Source organism: Apus apus, chromosome 4 (genome assembly GCF_020740795.1).
Source record: "Apus apus isolate bApuApu2 chromosome 4, bApuApu2.pri.cur, whole genome shotgun sequence".
In the NCBI taxonomy this organism is placed as follows: domain Eukaryota; kingdom Metazoa; phylum Chordata; class Aves; order Apodiformes; family Apodidae; genus Apus; species Apus apus.
Window position 1 is genome coordinate 66,900,991 of NC_067285.1, and position 21,999 is coordinate 66,922,989.

The 21,999-nt window shown below is 40.0% G+C and overlaps 1 protein-coding gene across 3 annotated transcripts in view; it reads right to left on the reverse strand.

Moving 5' to 3' along the window:
- GRID2 (glutamate ionotropic receptor delta type subunit 2) overlaps positions 1 to 21,999 on the reverse strand; it is a 736,483-nt gene that overhangs the window by 84,430 nt on the left and 630,054 nt on the right. For all 3 annotated transcript variants that reach the window (XR_007889412.1, XM_051618647.1, XM_051618648.1), the window contains exons 12-13: positions 20,657 to 20,795; positions 8,891 to 9,086 (exon numbers count right to left, since the gene is read on the reverse strand). Coding sequence is in view for 2 of the 3 variants with exons in the window: in XM_051618647.1 (XP_051474607.1) it covers positions 8,891 to 9,086; positions 20,657 to 20,795 (335 nt within the window). In the remaining variant the exon portion in view is untranslated. The remainder of the gene's footprint in view (positions 1 to 8,890; positions 9,087 to 20,656; positions 20,796 to 21,999) is intronic.

The window sequence follows — 21,999 nt, forward strand, 5'->3', positions numbered from 1 at the left end:
TAATACAGGTAGCCACAAGCAGTTACTCTGCATGTTGTGGTTGAGCTATAGTTGCTGTCAAGAGTGTGGTGTTGCGGTTCTACCTTCCCCACCTATCAGAAATAGGAAAAGTTCTCCAGAAATTAAGGAGGGGGAAAGGGAAACACATTTTTTATCTCTATAGGTAGAGGCTGAGAGCTACTTAACACAAAATTAATTCTACTTTTTGTGTAAGCATGAGGGTTGTTTTGACCAAATGCCTAGCAATACAACATGTGCCTTTATAGCAGCAGCTACTCGCACACTTCTACAGAGCTGGCCTCTTACTGCTAGGACAGGGATGCTCTCAAGGTGTTTGTGTCATGATGCCACCCTAATCAGTGCACTTTGACACAAAAGAAATCCCAAGGGAAGTCTGCATCAACAAAGGAATCAATTTTCCTTTCTGGACTGTTTTGCCACATAAAAAGATGACTTCAAGGTTAGAAACAGGCTAAGGTGTGAAGTACTTGGCTTTGTATTGGGCCATCAGGATGAAGCGTGGGGACACTACACATTCCATGGTCACTCCTCAAGGGGCTGTCAGACATCCTTTCTCCAGCTGAAGAGTCTGGACTCAGCTCTCTGCAAAATGCCATTCTACAGAACTCAAGCAAAATTAACTCCTCAGAGTATATTTTGCTATTTATTTTTATTGCCAGTTCTAGTCATGGAATATGATCTTATTGGCTGGATGGCCACACCCAGAGAGTTGTGGTCAATGGTTCAGTGTCTAAGTGGAGGCAAGTGATGAGTGGTCTTCCTCAGGGGTCGGTATTGGGGCCAGTGCTGTTCAACATCTTTGTTGGAGACATGGACAGTAGGATTGAGTGTATCCTCAGCGTTTGCTGATGATACCAAGCTGTGTGGAGTAGTTGACACCCTAGAGGGAAGGGATTTCATCCAGAGGGACTTTGACAAACTGGAGAATAGTAGACAGTAGTAGATGAGAAGCTCAACACGAGCTGCCAGTGTGCACTTGCAGCCCAGAGGGCCAACCACATTCTCGGCTGCATCATAAGAAGTGTGACCAGCAGGGCCAGGGAGGAGATTCTACCCCTCTGCTCTGCTCTGGTGAGACCCCACCTGGAGTACTGTGTAGAGCTCTGGAGGAAAGACCTGGAACTGTTGGAAAGAGTCCAGAGAAGGGCCACCAAGATGATCCAAGGGCTGGAGCACCTCTGCTATGAAGACAGGCTGAGAGAGTTGTGGCTGTTCAGCCTGGAGAAGAGAAGGCTCTGGGGACACCTTATAGAGGCCTTCCGGTACCAGAAGGGGGCCTACAGGAAAACTGGGGAGGGGATTTTCACATGAGAGGGCAGTGATAGGACAAGGGGGAATGGTTTTAAACTGAAAGCGGGAAGATTCAGGTTAGACGTTGGGAAGAAGTTCTTCACCATGAGGATAATAAGGCACTGGAATAGGTTGCCTAGTTAGGTTGTAGAAGCCGCCTTCCTTGAGGTGTTTAAGGCCAGGTTGGATGAGGCTTTGTGCAGCCTGGTTGAGTGTGAGGTGTCCCTGCTCATAACAGGGAAGTTGGAACCTGATGATCTTTAAAGTCCCTTCCAACCTTAACTATTCTACGATTCTATGATTATTTTGATAGGTACTATACAAAATAAGCCATGAAGAAAAATAGATTCCCAACTTTGGAAATGTCAACCACTTTCTAGAGAAGAAAACTGTCTACAATAGCTAGGAAAGAAACTTGAGCACCTAAATTAGGCACCTAAAGTTACACATGATGGGAGTATATTTGTAGCCATGACAGTTTAAGGATCTAAGCTGAGCAAGGTTTTAAGACAGAATTACCTTTGAAGAGAAGGGGGGACCCCTAAATAACCAAGCTTTCACGCAAACAAGCCTTCTCTGAAAACAAGCAGAAAACTTCAAGATTAGAAAAATGTCTCTGAGATTAATGCAATCATGTTAATCACTGAGACAATTAGAGAGAAATAGGTAGCTGGCACCATTGAAGATGAAGAAAATGAGAGATAATAAGGACTGATTGCTCAATTTTTTTTTTTTTTCTTATACTGTGTCAGACTGGTATGAACTTTAGCTCCCACGCTCATCTTTTGAAGTTAGGCTGTAGCTCTCATTTAAGGATAAAGGCTGAAAGGTCAGACACAGAGAGGCTATTTTCTGAGAGATACTCTTCCTCTGATAATAGCTGTGTTCATTAATTTTGTTCATTCTGGGTTATAGTAGTTCCTTGATTTCACCCTTTCACATCTATGATGGTATTTAGATGAGTATAGTGTGAGTTTTTTCTCTTGTCTCTTATAGCCAAATGAAGGGAAAGTGCATCAAGAAACAACAAAACAGTGCTGCTCAGTTGACGGGTAATGATCGTAGCACACCAGAGACTGAGTTGTCAAGGTTTTAGTTAGTGTAATAACAAAGGAGAGTGATAAGGAGTTTGAAGAAAAGACAAGACTACTGTCTTGAGGGAGTTGCACTGGAAGCTCACATGAATGATTTCCAATTCAGAAATGAAAAAGCTACAGGGAGAGTCAGAATTGACCATGAAGGGCCTTGAAACTCAAGACAACCGAGACAATTTCTGCCCCGTGCCACCCCCCACAGAAGCATTTTCCATAGAATTAAATGCAGAAAGAGTCCTTTGTGGAGGCCAGAGAAAATAACACTGAAAATTACTGAAGCAATGGACTGGAGGTCATATGGGTCAATCATAGACATGTTATTGAAGGTGAACTGGCAAACTTAAATAGACACACAAGCTTAAGCAACAGAAAGCCACAGGAAAGAAAATGAAAATGGCAAGGTCAGGTACTGTAGGTTTTACATTCAACTAAATTAGTGGTCAGACATGAAAAGACTGTAGAGGAAAACACACATTTTATTTTGGATAAAAGAAGCTCAGTTTAGTGTAAGAGAAGCAAAACTGCAATTTATCTCCCTGGAGCCACCAGATGAATTCATTTAGACTTGAGAATGCTCAGGGATGAGCTACAGACAGAAAAGACGATGGTTGTGGAAGTAGGATGGCCCACAAAGATTAGAGAACAGATCTGGAAAATTCTTCAAAATAAGAGAGAGATATGAGAGAGGGCAAGCAAAGACAGTCATGGAAGGTAGAAAGCCATGGCACCACAGCAGGACATCAGTACGTGACATCTGAGGCTGTTAAAGTGACTGGGCACTGACCAGGCAAACTGACCTTTAAACAGCAGCACTGAGCAACTTGGATGGCATTCCAGTGAGTGCACAAAGGGGAAAGTATATTTGGGAGCATGTAAGTCAAACAAGATGAACTCAGATAAATTTTCAGGAAACTGGAGATAAAAGGAATATGGCACTAGCTGGCTTGATTAGTTGTTGAATGAACACATGTCCGTGTAGATCCATTCCTTGATGTGTAGGCTGACTCAAATTTTGACTTACATTTTCATGTGAATAAAGGCAAACTCTGCATACAATAACTTTTACAGGTGTTCTACTCAAGATAAAAACCATTGAAAACTCCCTAGAAAGTCAAAGTTAGATCAAACTTTAGTACATGCTTAGGAGCGTTCCTGAGGGAGAGGAAGCCTTTAGCTGAGCCTACTTTGAATTCTGAGAAAATGAGGCAGGAGAAAAAGTTTTACATTTCATTTTTAAAGCTATGGACAGAATCTTCTTCACACTCAATTACCAGGTCATTTATTATATATCCAAAACACACTGACTTCATAAGCTAATGCAGATAACTATTAGCCTTTAGATAATTCCTGAAAATAATACCACACCGTTTTTGTAGTGCTTTCTGGTCAACTGCTGCTAGTTTGTTTAAGCTCTAGTTAGGGAAGTAAAGATACACAGGGTTACATTGGGGGGAGGGGCAGGGGGGAATCTTTCTCCAGTCCTATTACTGTTTTGACTCTTGGAAACTGAGGAAAATATGTCACAAGCCTATGAGAAATATGCTTTGCAGAGTAATATATCCCACTCCCCTGCCCCCATAAACTGACATGTTGACAAGCTATGAGGCATGAAACATGCTAGTGTCAGTGGATGAGGCATTCCTCCTGTCAGTATTAATGACACTTCACTGGTGAATCTGGCTCAGGTTTTATGTTGAGACTTGCTTTCCAGGAAAAGGATGCTACATGATAAATAAGATTAAGCCAGACCCCCAGCATAATACAAAGGGAGGACAGCAGGTGCATTTGGGACCCTCAGGCACCTGTCAGGTCCAAGTCAGGGACTATGCAGAAGACAATAATTCCAAATTAGTTAAATTGCATCTTCAGCTGTGGGGCTGAACACATCAAGGTCTTAAGGGTACTCCTGAGCCTTATTATTTGTAGTGCAGAACAGAAAAACTCATCTGCCCAAAAAGCATCATCTCTGGAGGCAAAAGGGAACCGGTGTCTGGATTGATAATTAGTTTGCTAACCAACAGTTGCATAGCATAGCTGATCCTTGCAGTGAATTAAGATATATGTAGGAGTACTGGAGTACAGTCTCAATATTTTTATATGCTTTTGTCTTTTTTGCTTCCTACCCCTTTCCTAGCCACTGCTGAATCACAGTACAGTTACAGTATCTCGGTTCTATCTTGTTTTCAATGTCTTTTTATTGGCCAACTCCATGGTCAGAAATGTTCACAATAAAGACTTATGGACTTGCATTTATTAACTAGATCTTTTTGTGGTGTGGTCAGTGTCTCTGCCAGCTGAACTACAATTGCAATGGCAAATTTGTGAGTAAATCAAGATAATTAGTTAAATCAGGAGTTTTTTGGCCCATCAGTAAAAATCTTTATGCTGTTGCTGCTGCTGAAACAAATTAACAGTAACTAGGTCTACTTATTAACAATTTGTTCTAGCAGAGAATCACAAATCATTATTATCCCTTTCTTCCTCAGACAAATCACCTTAGCACAGGTTTGTTACTGTCTCTTCATAGGTAGTTTTAAAATTATTACGGTATTGCCAGGTAGGTAAAAGTGCCATTCACGGTGTCCAGGGAAAACAAATGGGATCAACAGTTGCTAGCATGTTTCCACTGGCAGTGCAAGTAGGATCACAAGAAAATAAAAATCTCAAGACAAAATTCCTTTTGATACTGTGTGGAAATTGAAGAGGAAATACTATGAGAGCCTAAGAGGAGGTTTTTTTCAATGCACCATCCAGAAGTATTATTTCACCTGACAGTCATTCACGAGTTTCCTACTGGTGGAATATTTCGCAGATAGAGTTAAATAGATAGAGGTTTCAAACACATTCAGATTCTGCCTATGCAGCCTGGGAAAGGAAATTTCCACTTTGTAGCGCTGAGAGAAATGTAGATGCTGTAGGCTATGGTATCATGTTCAGAGGAAAAAGGTGGGTAGGATAGGGCATTAGGCACTATTATACTCTAGGGAAGAAAAAGCAGACGGGGAACAATGAAAGAGCTTCATTATATTTTAAATAGGAATAGTTCCAAGGATAGGAAAGCCTGTGGTGCTTGTAAAGGATTAAGCAGGGTAATGTGCTTTTTAAGAAGACATAAAGGGGTATGTAATGTGATATGTTTAAGCCTAAATGATTTTTCTTGGAGTCCTCAATGAATGTTTAAGCAGGCATGACTTAGGCCTCTGTAAATCCTCTCCGAATAAATAACTTCTGTGAAAACAGAGATTCCTTTGACAGAATGAGATGCATATTTCATAATCTATGCAAAAACTCCCAGAAAATCAACTTGAGATACATTAAACACTTAGGAATAATAAAGAAAAAAGGAAGAAAACAGCTAATATTCTCCAGAATAACCCAAGCATATATAGAAATACAGCTACCTCCCCATCCATTTTGATTTGACAGAGCAGGAAGACAAATAACTGAATGCTTCCCTACCTTCAGCTCAGATCTGCAACTGCTTTATGTTGCCTTTTGAGAAAGGAAGAGACAGTAAGTGGCAGAAAGTATCTAAACTGCCTGCACTTTTCAGGCTGTCTCCTGTTTGAGGTACTTAAAACTCTGCTCTCTCTTCAGGGTAAATAAATTTACACAGCTGCTCTCTAACCAGACCTCATGGTATATAGCTGCTCACTACGGACGGAATAGGAGCACACACAGTGATATGTATGTACCTGATTTATGAGAAGAACAGGACCAATAAATATCAAAACCTGAAAACTTACAACAGCATGATCTTCCCATCTTATTTCTCTTGCCCGAACTGCCCTCCTGCCAGGAAAAGCAAGTCAAAGGGGTAGATTGCCTGATGCAAAATGAGACTACACAATCATTGTAATTTGGCTGCATTGTATTTTCACTCATACAGGTGCCATTCCCCATGAAGTCACTGGTACAGCAACCATGCAATCCTGATGAGTGAGCGGGATCGTGCAATATCAGTGGCTCATGCTCCTTCCCTTCCCCCTGTTTATATATACATTGGTATTAAACTGCTGCTTTCTTCAAAATAAAAAGAGTGCCAGCTCCACTATAACTTGCAGAATAAAAGCAAGACAAGGCTAAGGACTTCTAATATATAAAAAAATGTTCGGCAAAGCCTCTTCTGTAATGGATGCTTGCAAGCCCCATTTAACCTCAGATGATGTAGCAGGGAGTGTTGTTAAAGAAGACCACGTTCACTGCATCCATAACATCCTTCCTGCACACCTCTCTCCCATGTTGGTTCCTCCCCACCACAGTCCCTTCATGGTCATTAAGCAGAATAGTGGAAATCCCTTTCCCTTTTGGAAGCCCTCGTTAAGTCTCAGCCCCCACTTGGCACTCCAGAAACGTGCTGAGGTAGCAGCCTCAAAGAGCTTGAACAAACTGCTGTTCAGTCATGCTTTAGTGCTGATTAATGGTAGAAACAAAACGGAGCACAGAGGGAGACCTGTTGCCTTAGCTTGTCCAGAGTTATAATCTGGTTGAGTTAATAGCTCTGATGTGGCCAGTTAAATTTGTTCAAGACCCTGAAGAACATTACGAAGTATATAAATAGGCCAAGGGGACCCATGAATTATTTTCTCTGAAATGTTTCAATTTTTTTAAAGAATGTTACAGAGATTTCAATCTCTGCCTCTTATCAGCTACCTTTTTAAATACTAATTTTCATTGCCTAAGACTAGCTTTTAACATCATATTCTTCATCCAGCTTTCTTCCTGAGCAGGCCAAATACAAACTCCCAAGAGCTTATATGTGAACAACAACTGGTAAACAATCTTTTTCTGTGTTATTTCTTTGTGTAAGGTGAAAGAAGGGGAGAAACTGCACACACAGAGAGGGATGTTAATGTTCATTCGAATAATAGCTAAGCCCTCTGATATTTTAAAATTGGAGGGCAGGTGGCTTGTTCACATGCCACGACTTGGTTTTTCAATATCATAATTTGAAAGCACTTATTCCTGGGAAGCAGAGGCATGGGAAATTAAAGAACTCGGATATTGCTGGTTTTGTAGGTTTTAGAACAGCAATTGCCATGTTTCTAGGAATGAGAAATAAAAAACTGTAATCTGGAATTGCCTGCCAGCATGATACAACCAGTTGTTTTTTTTTTTTTTTTTCAGCTAAAAGCCATTAGTCAACACAGCTGTGTTTGAGGAGCTCTGTTTTTTTATTATTCTGAAACCCTTAGTATAACTTGGGAGAGCAAACTAGAAGGAAGGCACCTATTTTTTAGAAAAAAGGCAAACCCCAGCTTTATCAGCCCCCTTACAAATTGAGCTAAAATATATTTTCTCAAAAAAAAAGCTATTTCCTCTAGCCAATAGATCTTCAGACTGTCTTTTTTCCCCTTGCTTTTTCAGTTTATGACTTTATCTAAAGGGGTTTCAAAAGCACAGTTCCTGAGAGCCTCTCCTGCCTCTTCTTTCATTCTGTTTAGTCCTTCTGGGAAGAAAATATGATCTCAGTTATACAGAGGGTGGATTAGTGATTTTCAAAACTCCAAAGAATCTTTGTTATTTTGTAGGTCTTTTGTTGTCAAGAGGTCACCAGTGATTTCATCATTCTTTTTAACATACTCTTTTCTATCTTAGTGTTAAAACACCAGAAATTACAAGCTTTCCTGACAATAGATTTTGTTGGAGACAAAAGGCAGTTTGTTTGGATTTTTAGAAGTCTAAACTAAGCTTAAAACAAGTGAACACACAACCCCATGGATATTTGCTCTAATCAATCTTCACATTTTGAAGTTTAAAGTAAAATACATAAAACATGATACTACTCAGATTTGATTTAAATCTCTGAATAGGAAGATACAATGGTAGGGAAGAAGTTTGTGTACAGTCACTCATTAACCCATATTCACTCTCATGGAACAGTGTTCTTACAAAAGCTGTAGCTGTCAATGAAAAACATGCAAGGGAACAATTGCATTCACAAATGTGTCTACAAAAATTGACTCCTGCTCCAAAAGTATTTTCCTACTGCTAAACATGCTACAGAAGGTGTGTATGAGACTCTTCTTTAAAGCCAGATCACCTTTTGCTGCCTGCCTCTCTCAAAACACATGATCCAGAGCTACAACTGAAAGCCAAAATATTGTCAGGAGTCTACAAAACCAATGTTAATCAATGTCAACCAATGCTTAGTCAATGTAGTTAATGTCTTGTACCCCAGGTGCTTTAAGCACTTCATACACTACATAGTTATGTCTTCTGAGGTTGTAAGTCCACTGATTCTAGTCCCATTTTTCAGAACAAAACTCTCTGTACTTAGATTTTAAAATGTCATTGAAAACAAGTTACATGGGTGAGAATTCTCAATCTTCTATGTCAATGCAACAGGCTTGCAGAAATTGTACCAGGCATGAATATTACCTGGGAGCAAATGCACCACTCATAGTTAAAAGCAACAACTAAGCAAGCGTGGTGTTACAGCAGAGCATCTCCAGTGGGAAGCAAAAAGTAAGTCATACCACTACCTTCTGAATTCCTGCGGTTGATTCCAAGACATTGTTCTCTGAGCCGTTGCTTCTGTTAATCATCCGCCACATTTGGGAATACATGCTGTCCCTCTCAAAAGGATTCATCCCTTTCACTCGGACGTGCTCATAGACTGCAGAGTCCAAGACAGTGCCATAAGGAATATCCGTCTGCCTTGAGAGATCCTGGAGAGACCTTGATTGTTGGTGAAGAAAAGAGACACAGAAGACTTGAAGCCACATTTTCAAGAGGGAGGAGCTGCAGGCAAGCAAAGGGCAACACAAACCAGTTTCTTTTGTTGTTTGGGTTTTTTCTTTTTTTCTTCAAAGGCCAAGTGAGACTGAAAAATTGTTAGTGGTTTAAGACACAAGCAGGAACATGAAGTGAAAGGAAGAGGTGGAAAAAAGAAAATGGATGAAAAAGGCAATGACAGAAGGAGTAAGAGGATCCTGTGAAATGCCAAACTCCTTTGAGCAAGGGCAAAGGAGGGGCCGCAGCATTGCAGTACCTCCAACCATACACAGAATGTTCAACAGAAGTTTAGTAACTGCCCAGTAGAGTAGGGTGCCACCATACACCCCACTGCTGGGGAGCAGGAGCATTAGCACCAGAATACCACACATCTAACTCAAAGCACACGGGCTGAGCACTTGTATGTGCTCCTGGGCTACACAGTGAGGAGAAGCTTTTTGGTGGCATTCCTGCACTGTACCGTGCACCCATCACACAGGTCACATCCTACATTATTTTCAGCAACAGCAAGAATTCAGTTGTGATTTTATTAACTGCCTTTTCACCACAGTTTGTGTTATTTAGTCTAATATATTTGTTCTGCTTTTCAAGTCTTCTTCATCTCTTATAAGCAAAAAAAAAAAAAAAATAAAAAAAAATTAACCTGTTTAGAAGCTTCTAAAGCACCCTAAATGTGGTTTTGTCAACTCTGCTTTGGACTTAAAAAATTCTAATAGAACACTGTAAAGTCTCCTTACCTCCTAGACTTTATTTTTCTGTCCTATAGAACTGGTCTCCTGTTCCTTCAGTTCTTTAATGACATTCATTAAAGTTTCAAAGTAACTACTGCAACATGTCTACCGCCTAAAACCCATTACAGCTTTCCTGGCACAAGTTAACTTTGTATAAACTGGACAAACGTAGTGGATGACACCTAAGGATAAAACAAAGGGCTGAGTGCTGTCCTAAAGCAGGCAATAGCTAATTAGAAAAGCTAATTGCAGACACCAAAAATGCAAGCACAAATGTAGGAAACCTGTTAAACTCCCAAGCTGTGTCTGTGAAACATGTACGTATAGAGGCTGGTGAAAATAGTCCTAATGGGGAGAAATAAAGGAATTATTAGGTATTCGAGGAACGGCACTGAAGAAAACAGTAATCACATCTCAAGGGATATGTATGCCTCTGAACACAACAGAAAGCAGGAAAAAAAGAAATCAGTGGAGCTCAATGGCAAGAGGTTAGTTGAGTCAAAAAGTAATCCTTTGAAATTCATACATATGGGCTTAGAAAAAATTGAACAAGAGCTCAAATCTAAGCAGATAATATATAGCAAATACAAGAAAGGCAAAAAATTTAATTTTGAAGAGCAAATAACTAATGGTATTAAAAATTTCCACAATCCTTCCTTTTTTTTTTTTTTTTTTTTTTTCAAACGAGATGGCATTTTTTAAGAAAATAAGCAGCAGGGAACCTGGAAAGAATCAGTACACACATGGGATCATCAAAGGTGAGCTGTTTGATGAAGCCTTTCCTGAAACCAAGTATATTGGTCTTCTACTAGAGGACTGAGACATGGCCTTTTCTAGGAAGAAAAATGTGAGATGGTAGTAGACCAAGGTATCAGGAGACTAAGTAATGCAGGAAACTTATAATGGAAAAGTTAATTATCAAGTCCAGATAAACACCTATGAGATTAAATATGAAATGGCTGAGCTGTCAGCAAAAACATGAAACCTCATTTAAAGCCAGTGTGTGAAAGGAAACAGTAAATATTTTTAAAAGACTTTAGTGTTAATCAGGGGAATTATGAAAATAAACTACTATGATGTTGTACTTAGGTTTATAAATTGACATAATTGATAAAATTTTAAAGATCAGCCTTGAAGATTAGACATAGCCACCAGGTAGGTTTCTCTAGGGAAAGCAATTCAATCATCTGTTACAATTCAAAATTAATAACAAAATGCAAGAATTTAAAACAGGCCTTAATCTCATCAAACAATATCCAGAAGGTGGAAGCACAGACAGGCTACAAAGTAGGAATCTTGAAACACTTCCTGGCAACTCTGGATCACATTATGAAAGCCAATGTTCAGCTCGAGTAGATGCTCTTGAGGGCCTTCAAGGGTAACAACAGCTTTTGAAGAACTAAAAGGCTGAAAAAGAAAAGTGTGGGCTTGTTGAGGTGGACAGCAAACATAGATAAGGCTAAGGTGCTCAGTGTCTCCTTTGCCTCACTCTTCCCCAAAAAGGTCTCACAGGTCCCTGTGACCGACTAGAGGCAGGATTCAAGGAGGCAATGAACAACCAGCAGCAGGTGGTCAGGTAAATCCCAACCAGACAAGGCAAGGGCTGACGGAGAGCACTAGACCCATGGAAGTCCATGGGACCTGCCAAGCTACACTGAAGTGTGCTGAGAGAGCAGACCAACATCCTTGCAAGGTTGCTTGCTTTAATTTTCAAAAGGTGAAGGAGATTGGAGATGACTCCTGACCACTGGAGAAAGGAAATGCCCAGACTACATTAAAAAAAAAAAAGATTAAAAAGATGATTCATGGAATTAAGGCTGGTCATCCAACATCATGGAGTGTGTCCTCTCAGAGCACATTTCTGAGCACATGAAGGAGAATAAGCTGACTGGGAGCAGTAAATACTGACTTACCAAAGGTAAGTGATGCCTGACCAGTTTGATTGCTTTCTACGGTACAATGACTTGTTTTTGTGGATCAGACTAGAGAAATTGATGTAGTTTACCTTAATTTTAGCAAGACTTTCAATACTGTCTCCCGCAATATTATTGTATTAAAATTAGGTCATTAGGGCTGTCTGTGTGGGAAACCAGATGGATAAATTCCTGCTTGAATAATCAAGCTCACAGGGAAGCTCACCTGGAGTCTGGTAAGAGGTCTAACACAGAGGTCTAACCTTTACTAGAGGAGGTAAGCAGTGTCTCGTCAAGATTGCAGATGACATGACACTGGGGACAAAGACAATTGCTCAAGGACAGACTGACATTCAGATGGACTTAGAAAGGCTGCAGGAACCATAGAAAGGTTTTGGAGTGGTGTGAAATTCAGCAAGGAGAATTGCAAAGCCCTTTACCTGGGGGGAATAACACCCTGCAAAAAGCCAGGCTGGGGCAGAGCTCTGCAGAAAGGTGCTCTGGTAGACAGTGATGAGCCTTGGTGAGAATCTATCTCTGTTTCACCATTAGACAAAAGTGTGGTGTAGAAGTAGGTGTATTAGTGTTGCATTGACGTTCTTTCAATCTCTCAAAAGCATCACTGATGAAAGGCACTAGATAAATGCAACATACTATAGTCATCCATTCTGTGTTACAGCTACTGCTGCTGCCAGTACAGTTCTGTATCTCCTGGCAGTGCTCAGTAGTTCAATGAACTGTCACAGGACACGTACTGTAATGTCCTGTAGTTGCTATGTTGTTTGTCATACACATTGCTAGAAAAGTATACAAAATATTTACTGAGTCTCTAATTTCTAGCAACAACACCTAGTCAAATGGCAATCATTAATTTGCAAGACTCTGTAAAGCCATATAATTTCTAATAGAACAAGCAACTAGGCATTTTTCTGAAAAATTATTGCTAAGTGTTATAGGTACTGCCACGAAACTGCAGCTAGAAACAAAAGAGAGTTGTTCTGTATATCTACTGGTTAGGAAAGCAACCTTGCTATTTTCAGAATGGCAAACCAATACAAGACATGAGCTGTTACTCCAGAAGTGTACTATAATCAGGCATGAGAAGCAAAACCTGAGACTACAATCTGAGAAGAAAGCAAGAGTGCCATCATATAAAAATGCATCACTAGCAGGGAATAACAGTGAAGAGAATGATGTCGATGCTTTCAGGAAGGAATGCTGTAGCTGCCAAGTCTGGTATTAACTACAGTCTGCACTCCTTTACTGTTAGGTGTGCTACCCTAAGACACAGGTTGCCTCTCAGCTGCCCTGCTCTGCATCGTTTCACAGTTGCAGGAGCTGGTCTATGCTGAGAAAGTGATGGCAAGAGGACAAGGGCAAGATGAGTGTAAACTCTACAGATGCACTAAAAGCTGTTGTCAGCAGTAAGCCTCAAGTTTTAGTTCACCTGACCCTATGCTGAGGAGGGAGAAAGAAATTTTGTAGCCTTTGAGGTGTACATGTGTATATGCTGCCGTGTAGGCAAGCTGCAAAAATGAGAAAGACCTACCACACCAGGGACTTCATCCCTTCACATAAACATGTCAAATGGGATCACTATATGACCTCCTTCAGAAACTGATTTTTATAACCTGCAGCTCTGCAAACTACTGGTATGACATCAACAACCTAGTACCTAAGGTACAGCAAAACAAAGAGAAATGACAAACCCTGGCAGAACAAATAAAAATATTAAGCCATTGAGGTTCCTTTTCAGAAGAAATTATTTTTATATGTACTTTGCCTCCAGCCTGCTTTGTATGTTACATATTGTTTGATGCACCTTAATTCCTGGGTTAAACAACTCGCTCTGTTCAGACAAATACATTTAGTGGAGACACAGATCACCAGCCTCACTATGTCACCCAGTTGCAGCACACAGTTGCTGCACCAAAACTTAAAATGAGGAAAAAATATTTGTCAAGCTGATTAAAACATATGGGGTATCCTTTGATGCCCAGATTCTGATATCGTTATCAATTCTGAATGGGAATTCAATTTTGAAATAGTTTCACTGATCTCAGTTGAACCACTTGCAAAGCAAAGCACACTTCTAACATGAGTAAGGGAATTATAATCCCACATCTTAGAACATCTGTTATAGAATCATAAAATAGTTAAGGTTGGAAGGGACTTTAAAGATCATCAGGTTCCAACTTCCCTGTTATGAGCAGGGACACCTCACACTCAACCAGGCTGCACAAAGCCTCATCCAACCTGGCCTTAAACACCTCAAGGAAGGCGGCTTCTACAACCTAACTAGGCAACCTATTCCAGTGCCTTATTATCCTCATGGTGAAGAACTTCTTCCCAACGTCTAACCTAAATCTTCCCGCTTTCAGTTTAAAACCATTCCCCCTTGTCCTATCACTGCCCTCTCGTGTGAAAATCCACTCCCCAGTTTTCCTGTAGGCCCCCTTCTGGTACCGGAAGGCCTCTATAAGGTGTCCCCAGAGCCTTCTCTTCTCCAGGCTGAACAGCCACAACTCTCTCAGCCTGTCTTCATAGCAGAGGTGCTCCAGCCCTTGGATCATCTTGGTGGCCCTTCTCTGGACTCTTTCCAACAGTTCCAGGTCTTTCCTCCAGAGCTCTACACAGTACTCCAGGTGGGGTCTCACCAGAGCAGAGCAGAGGGGTAGAATCTCCTCCCTGGCCCTGCTGGTCACACTTCTTATGATGCAGCCGAGAATGTGGTTGGCCCTCTGGGCTGCAAGTGCACACTGGCAGCTCGTGTTGAGCTTCTCATCTACTACCACCCCTAAGTCCTTCTCCTCAGGACTGCTCTCTAGCCATTCTCCGCTCAGCCTGTATTTGTGCCTGAGGTTGTGCCGAACCAGGTGCATGACCCTGCACTTGGCCTTGTTGATCTTCATGAGGTTGGCACTGGCCCGCCTCTTCAGCCTGTGAAGGTCCCTCTGGATGAAATCCCTTCCCTCTAGGGTGTCAACTACTCCACACAGCTTGGTATCATCAGCAAACGCTGAGGATACACTCAATCCTACTGTCCATGTCTCCCACAAAGATGTTGAACAGCACTGGCCCCAATACCGACCCCTGAGGAAGACCACTCATCACTTGCCTCCACTTAGACACTGAACCATTGACCACAACTCTCTGGGTGTGGCCATCCAGTCGATTAATTTTCCACCGAGTGGTCCCTCTTTTATCTCTTTGAATTTCTAATTTTGAAGCAATAAAGTAATGAATGATAAAAATTGTTTAAAAATTAAAAAAAAGCAGATATGGTTGAAAAAATTGTTTTAAAATACCCTAAATGGCGTTTTTACATAGACAAATTCTAGGGAAGTGACCATGCAGCCTATTTTTGATTATCAATCATGAAGCATTGTGGGGAAAAATGTTATGCGTGGTCTGCATGGTAAGTTTTTTTTCCTCATTTCAAATGCTGGAATAACACCAAATTTATGCTACACAAATATAATGCAACATAAGGCTATTCTTAGGATTAATTGAGTCATTTCATGGTGAATTATTAACAGAAACATGTATTTTTCAGCATTTGTGGATTTTCTTTAGTATTTTGCACCTTAATCTGGCAACCTATTATCAGATGACTTTCATTTTCTGGCTTAGTACAAATTAATTACTTTGGAATTACAAAAATTATCTCCTTTCAACTGAGAAAAAAACCACCATATCGGCATGTCCAAATATTTATTTCCTCTAATCATACCCTCTCTATAGATCCAAATCCTAGACTTAGAATTGTTAGCATATATGTCAGTCAAAAATGTTTAAAAAGTACACAAAAAAAGAAAAAAAAGGAGATCAGTTCCATAAAGGAATAACTAAATCCATGTTTAGGTGATTAAATATCACTAAGGTCAGAGGTCTGGGCATCAAAGTATCTTTGTAGATCTGGGTTATAGGTTAATTTAGGCTAGGTGTGATGTTAGACCTGACTGTTGCACCAAACTCTGCAAGAAGCAGTCACCAAATTTTAGGAGAAAATAACTGATGTTATTGCTTACACTAAAGTCTTTATTTATAACTAATTAAGATAAAGCTTTCCAATGCTTTAATTTCTTTTTTTCCAGGATATCAGGGATTAATTCATAGATAGGCTTAGGGAACAGGGCACAGTAAGCCAAGAGACTTAGATGTTGACTGTGTCAAAAACTAGTAATACTTCTTGCTAGCCAGTTTGAAGATCTGTGTGAACCACGTTAAAGGAAAGATTAATGAACATTCTGTTTTTCAGCATAAGGAGATATCTACTTCAATTACTGCATTCTTGTGTAAAAACCCCTTGCAGAAAACTTGTACGCTGTTGTATTGAGCTGTTCAAAGCGTTGGGGACACATTAGCTTCAAGTGAACCATGATTCAGGAAAAATGTGAAAACAATGACTAGGCAAAACAAGGGTAATGAAAGACATGCTTTACTATTATGCCTCCATTTTTTGGAGGCAGGGGTCTCACCTATCAAATAGGACATACTAACTATAACATGGAGAATGTAAGGTGGACTTTGAAGGGCCATGGAGATGATGAGAGGGCTGAAGCACCTCTTCTATGAAAAGAGGCTGACAGAGTTGGGGTTTTTCAGCTTAGAGAAGAAAAGGCTCTGGAGAGACTTTATGGTGGCCTTTCACTAACCTGAAGGGGGCCTACAGGAAAGCTGAGGAGGGACTTTTTACAAGGGCATGTAGTGACAGGATGAGGGGTAAAGATTACAAACTGGAAGAGAGTAGATTTAGATGAGATATGAGGAAGAAATTATTTACTGTGAGGCTGGTGAGACACTGGAACAGGTTGCTCAAAGAAGCTGTGGATTCCCTGTCCCTGGAAATGTTCAAGGCCAGGTTGGTCAGGGCTTTGAGCAACCTGGTCTAATGGGAGCTGTCCCTGCCCATGCAGGGGGGGATGGTACTAGATAATCTTTAAGGTCCCTTCCAACACAAACCATTCTGTGATTCTATGATTCTTATTTTACAGAAGGCACAAGATGCAGACTCTCCCCCCTAATGCTTACAATCTAATTTTAATCAAGCTTCCACGCTTTTAGAAGCAGTTTAAATCTAAACCTGAAACCACCTGACACCAGCCTTTCACATGACAAAGCCTTTGGTTTCCCCTCTTGCCCATCTCCCTCCCACAACTTTCCGTGCCCATGAGAAGGTGGTGACACTCTCCCTTTACAGTGTCATGCAGTAGCCTAAGTAAAATTAGTCTCTGCCAATGGACTCTAATTCTGTCCTAAAAGAATAATAAAATTCATTAATGGCAATACCGGCTCAGTGATGAAATTCTCAGCATCAGCACCTATGAGAAATAGCTTGAGACCTCAAAAGTTTTTTGGCATTTACCAAGAAAAGCTATTCTTAATTATTATTCATTCATGCGGCATTTGAGACAGTGATCTAAAGATTAAAGGAACATAGAAATTATGCTTTGCTGCCACAATGTTTTGGTATTTGAATTGCTGACTGTCTTGATGTAAATGTCATCTACAATGTGGGTCACGTGTGAACAAGACATGCATCAAAGAACTAGTTTATGACTTGCACTTCTCTACTCCTAATATTGCCTGTTGGCAGAAGATGAAAAGCTGAGCTCCCAAAGGTATTAGGAGTAGCCATTTGTCTGGAAAAGGAGATTAACACACAGTCTTATACTTCGTGTTCTCATAAGTTCATTTAAAAATTGTAACTATTTGATCCAAATTAATCAGTGAAACAGATAACAAATGCCATCAACTTCAAGTGAGGTTATACAATGAAGATCTACTTCAAGACTCTCTAGGGAAAGAGTACAATTCACTAGTCCTTCCTAGGGCACATTGCCTAACAACATTTTCTATGCTTTTCTTCTCAAAAAAGGCTTCTGGATGCCATGAGGCACTGACTAGGAAAAGTGGCCCAAACTTCATACTCATTGAGAAACGGAAGCTGCAAAAGCTCTGAATACAAACTGGTTACCCATCCAGAAGCTAAAATGTAGTAACTAGCAAAATGTTACTTCAATTTATTTAATTTTTATGACTTCTCTGAAGCTGGCTGGATAGCACTAGAAGCAGAATCTTGTTTATTTTCTTTAAATACTTAAACTCATTTGCATTCTGGCCTTCAAAACTCCCCAAGGTACAACTTGACCTCTTAAAAACAAAAACAAATGGTATCAGCTTTTTTTTTTTTTTATTGCTTGTTCATGTTTCCCACTTTGCAGTAGTTCAGCATAGTAAACAAACAACCTCTCTCATGTGTTGATTTGAGTTCCAACTCTGGCAGTTTTGTAAACTAAAGTTTTACACGCCCACCATAGTTAGGATAACTTCATTCCCTATTGGATATTTAACACATCTAATTACTGTATTTTTGAGCTGCAAGCACTGTTGAAAAATGTCTTCATTCTTTCATTCCAGGAGCTTCCCAGCTGCAACATTTTCTACTGAATAAAACATTTTCAGTGACTTTGCCCATAAATAATGCAGCACAAAGACCAGTGTAGTCCCAACTGTAAGTAATAACCTCAGAATTCTACTGAGGGTTTTCTAGTGACATAATAAACTGCAAGAAAAAGCTGAAGATGTATTAAATAATAGTTTGGGTATATTTCATTATTTTTTTACACGTGATAAGAAAACTCAGACATTTCTCACAGTAATTTGAACATTGTTCTGGACTACTTGAAAACTAGAAGGGACATAATTTCAAAGGAGGATGCAGAGGTGCATTTCATGTTTGTATGGAAAAACCAAATGACTGAATTGATCATTATTATTTATTTTGCATGTACAAATTACCATGTTGTTTTTTCAGTCTCCTTAGTCAAACGTAAAGCTTTTAAACTTAAAAAAAATCCAACATCCTCAAAACCTCAGGATCAATGTTGAGAAAAATTGACACAAAATATCATTTTGCTCCCCCATAAATTTGGAAGTGATTATAATTGGGACTACTGAGTCAAACAGTTGGGTTGTGTCAAAATACCCTTGCAGCACTCCATGAATTCAAAGTCTGTTATACAGATCTCAAAAGATGATGATGATAACTCTATTTAATTGGTAATACAACTGTTTCAGGGGAATGATTTGCTCATGAGAATTTAGTTTGTCTTACATGTCTTTGTCTTACAGTGCTTAGCCCTCTAATAGATGAAAATGTTGAGGTTGCCAGTCCAAAAAGGAGGGATAACAACCATAAGCACTCCATTTCCAACTGGAAATTAATAAGGACTGGTAATGCTTGGGCAATCTGTGCCATGGGACACCAAATCCCCCCTTTGCCATCCATCACCCATGAAGCAAGGAGAAAGAGGTTTATGAAGTGCAAGAGGACACACTCCCTAATGGTGAAAGTCAGGAGACAAGGATGCTCTCAAAGAGAGGGGCTGCTTCTGCTCTTGGGTCTGAGCTTTGGCTTCCAATCACAAATAAAACTTGGTTGGTATTGTAGATGTTTACTGGTATATGTGCTGTTAAAGCCTGGATTGGTTTTAGTATGTAGAAAATCCTCAACTAGGGGAAAAGTGCCTTAGTGAGACTGTGGTGATTGGCTGGCGTGCAGTGACATTTGAACCTAACCTGTGAACTCACGGGAGGCCAAAGCTTCCCTTGCCCAGTCTACACTAGTGGCTCACTGTCTCACAGGGCACTTCAAAGAGATGGGGACAGCAGCTGAATTAGAGGCAGCAAGACCTTAGGTAATGACATGCAGAAGACAGGGACCTGAATCAACAACTGGAGTGAGAAAACTGAATTTTTCCTAAGGTCAGCACTGAGGCTGACTTGAAGGTCAGGTTCTTACCTTTTTGAAGGAAGAAATACAGTAGAACATGCCCCTCTTCTTTAAAGAAATACCATCATTTTTGCAAAGAATGGTTTACAGAAAAAGGCTAACTTTGTCACTCTTTAATGGACTTGTAGCCTCAAGATTAAAAAACTGCTATGGAAAAATGCAGGGGCATTGGCATGCTTGGCTACCTAAAGCTTCATTGTATTTTCTAATCTCTTTGATCCAAAAGGAAGGATTTGGGGGTGAGGGAGGTCACTGGAGCAGTGGGAGCAAAGATAACTCAGCATGCAGCTTGCTGAAGGAGATGAGACTTGAGAACAAAAGGCCAGAGACCTAGAAAGGTTTCTGTGGTGCAGGGAGATGAGATGGTCTGGAAAAAAGGAGTGGAAGGTGTGACAGAAAAACAGTTCACCAGAAAAGGAATAGGAGAAGACAAGGACATCCCTGTTAGGGATGCATGAAGCAAAATAAATGACAGAAAGTAAAAAGAGCACAATGTGATCTGTTAATGTAGTAAGACAGCACCTGGGACCAGAAGGAGAAAAGATGACTAGTAAGTGAATTTGTACTGTTTTTTTTTTGCTATTAAGACACCTTTGCCTTGGCAGGAAAAGGTGAATTTAGCTCTGAGGTCCTGATATGCTGAAGAAGCACTGGGCTCCTCCTGATCAAAGTGTCAGAGCACAAGTATTGTGAGATGCATTTGAATGGCAAGCGTAGCCTGAAAACACACAGCAACAATATATACTTTCCCATTTCAAATACTGATACTCTGGTTCTCCTAAACTCAGTTGTTTCAAAATATGTATGTATGCATACATATGTATGTATATGTGTCACAGAATAGTATCTGCCAGAGGCCAACAATTCTGATCCCAAAGACAAAGTGTCTCCAGGGAAACTGGAAGTATAGGTTATATTGTTATATTTTTAGCTTCCAAACTACTTCTCAGGATGACAATTTCTTCCTTTGCTCACATTCAAGTAGAACATGCATACGTCTCCACATGTGAGTGTGTGTATATAAATATATGTACACCCTTCTTTCCCTCAGTTCATTCTTTATCAACTTACTGGATGGAGTTCTCTATGCGTGTGATGGTGAGGAAAGCTGCTAGGTTTGCTGTGTAGGAGGAGATGACAATCAAAGCAAAAAGCCACCAAGCTCCCATCATCAGTCGAGTTGCCAGGGTTGTGTATGGAACCTCTCCTCCTGTGAGGAAGACGGAAAAGTAAGAGTTTTCATTTGGCAGAAGGAATCCTCATTGCTCATGCATTACTCAGGAGAACTAGGCCCCAAGGTCAACAGGGTAAAGCATGACTTGGAGCCACACTGTCACACTGTCAGCCATCATTGTTGTATTTAATCTCTTTTGGTATTGTGCCTGTAATTGCAAGTCATCTGCCAATTCTGTCCAAAAATGGAAGTAGACTTCAGGATCTCAAAACAAAAACACTAAAATTAAATTCTGACAATGTTTTTTTCCTTAGAGATCTTCATTAAGTTTTTCTTGCATCCTTGAGAACATAAATATTAAAAACCCATCAAAACACAATTACTTTTCACAGTTGTGTAGGAAGGCAGATGCTCATGAGAAACATATATGAGAAGTATATAACCTGCTGCAAGTTAACTTGGACATGCAAAAAAAACAAACCCAAACCCACATATATTGAAGAAGAATGCAAAATTGTTTCTGTATTGCCATAGTTGCTTACCTTTAAAATACAGCTGCCATGTAAACAAAACATCAGCAGCAAAAAACCCTATCAGGATGAGCTGCACACCACAGCTTGTGTGACCAGAGCCCAGTTTAGCAAGCTATGTAAAGCATTATTTTTTTTATTAAAACAGTTGCTCCCAAAACATATTAGTATGAAGTCTTTGAAAGAGGTCTTTCAGTTAAAAACATATGAATTACAGATTTTTAGAGGAAGAAAAATTGTTTAAAAATACCTATTTTTTTCTGCAATATAAGTTTTGCCAGAGACACAAGTAACTAGTGGGGAGAGGTGACTGCAACAAACGTCCAAAGTCATCTGCTCAAGACATTCGCCCTTTTCTTCTCCCCCTCTCTTCAGGAATTTGAAAAGTTGTCATTACTTCTGAGGTAGCTTTCTCAGGTGCAAAATATGTAATGGTGCAATACATGGAATCTGCAAAAGTAGTTTGCTACATATTCAATCATCTGTAAATATTTTTTGCAGGATCTCCATTTACATAAAAACTCCTTCATGTTTCCACAGCAGATTTTAAGGGGATTACAAATTACAATTATTTGCATTCCAAGTACAAATAATTTTCAGTTATGTACACAAACTAGATATTTAATCAATGCTTAAATGGGAAGAATCATCTTACCGTTTTGTTCCAAATTTTGTTCTACCTATACAAAGCGTTGGAAACTCTGTGTCAC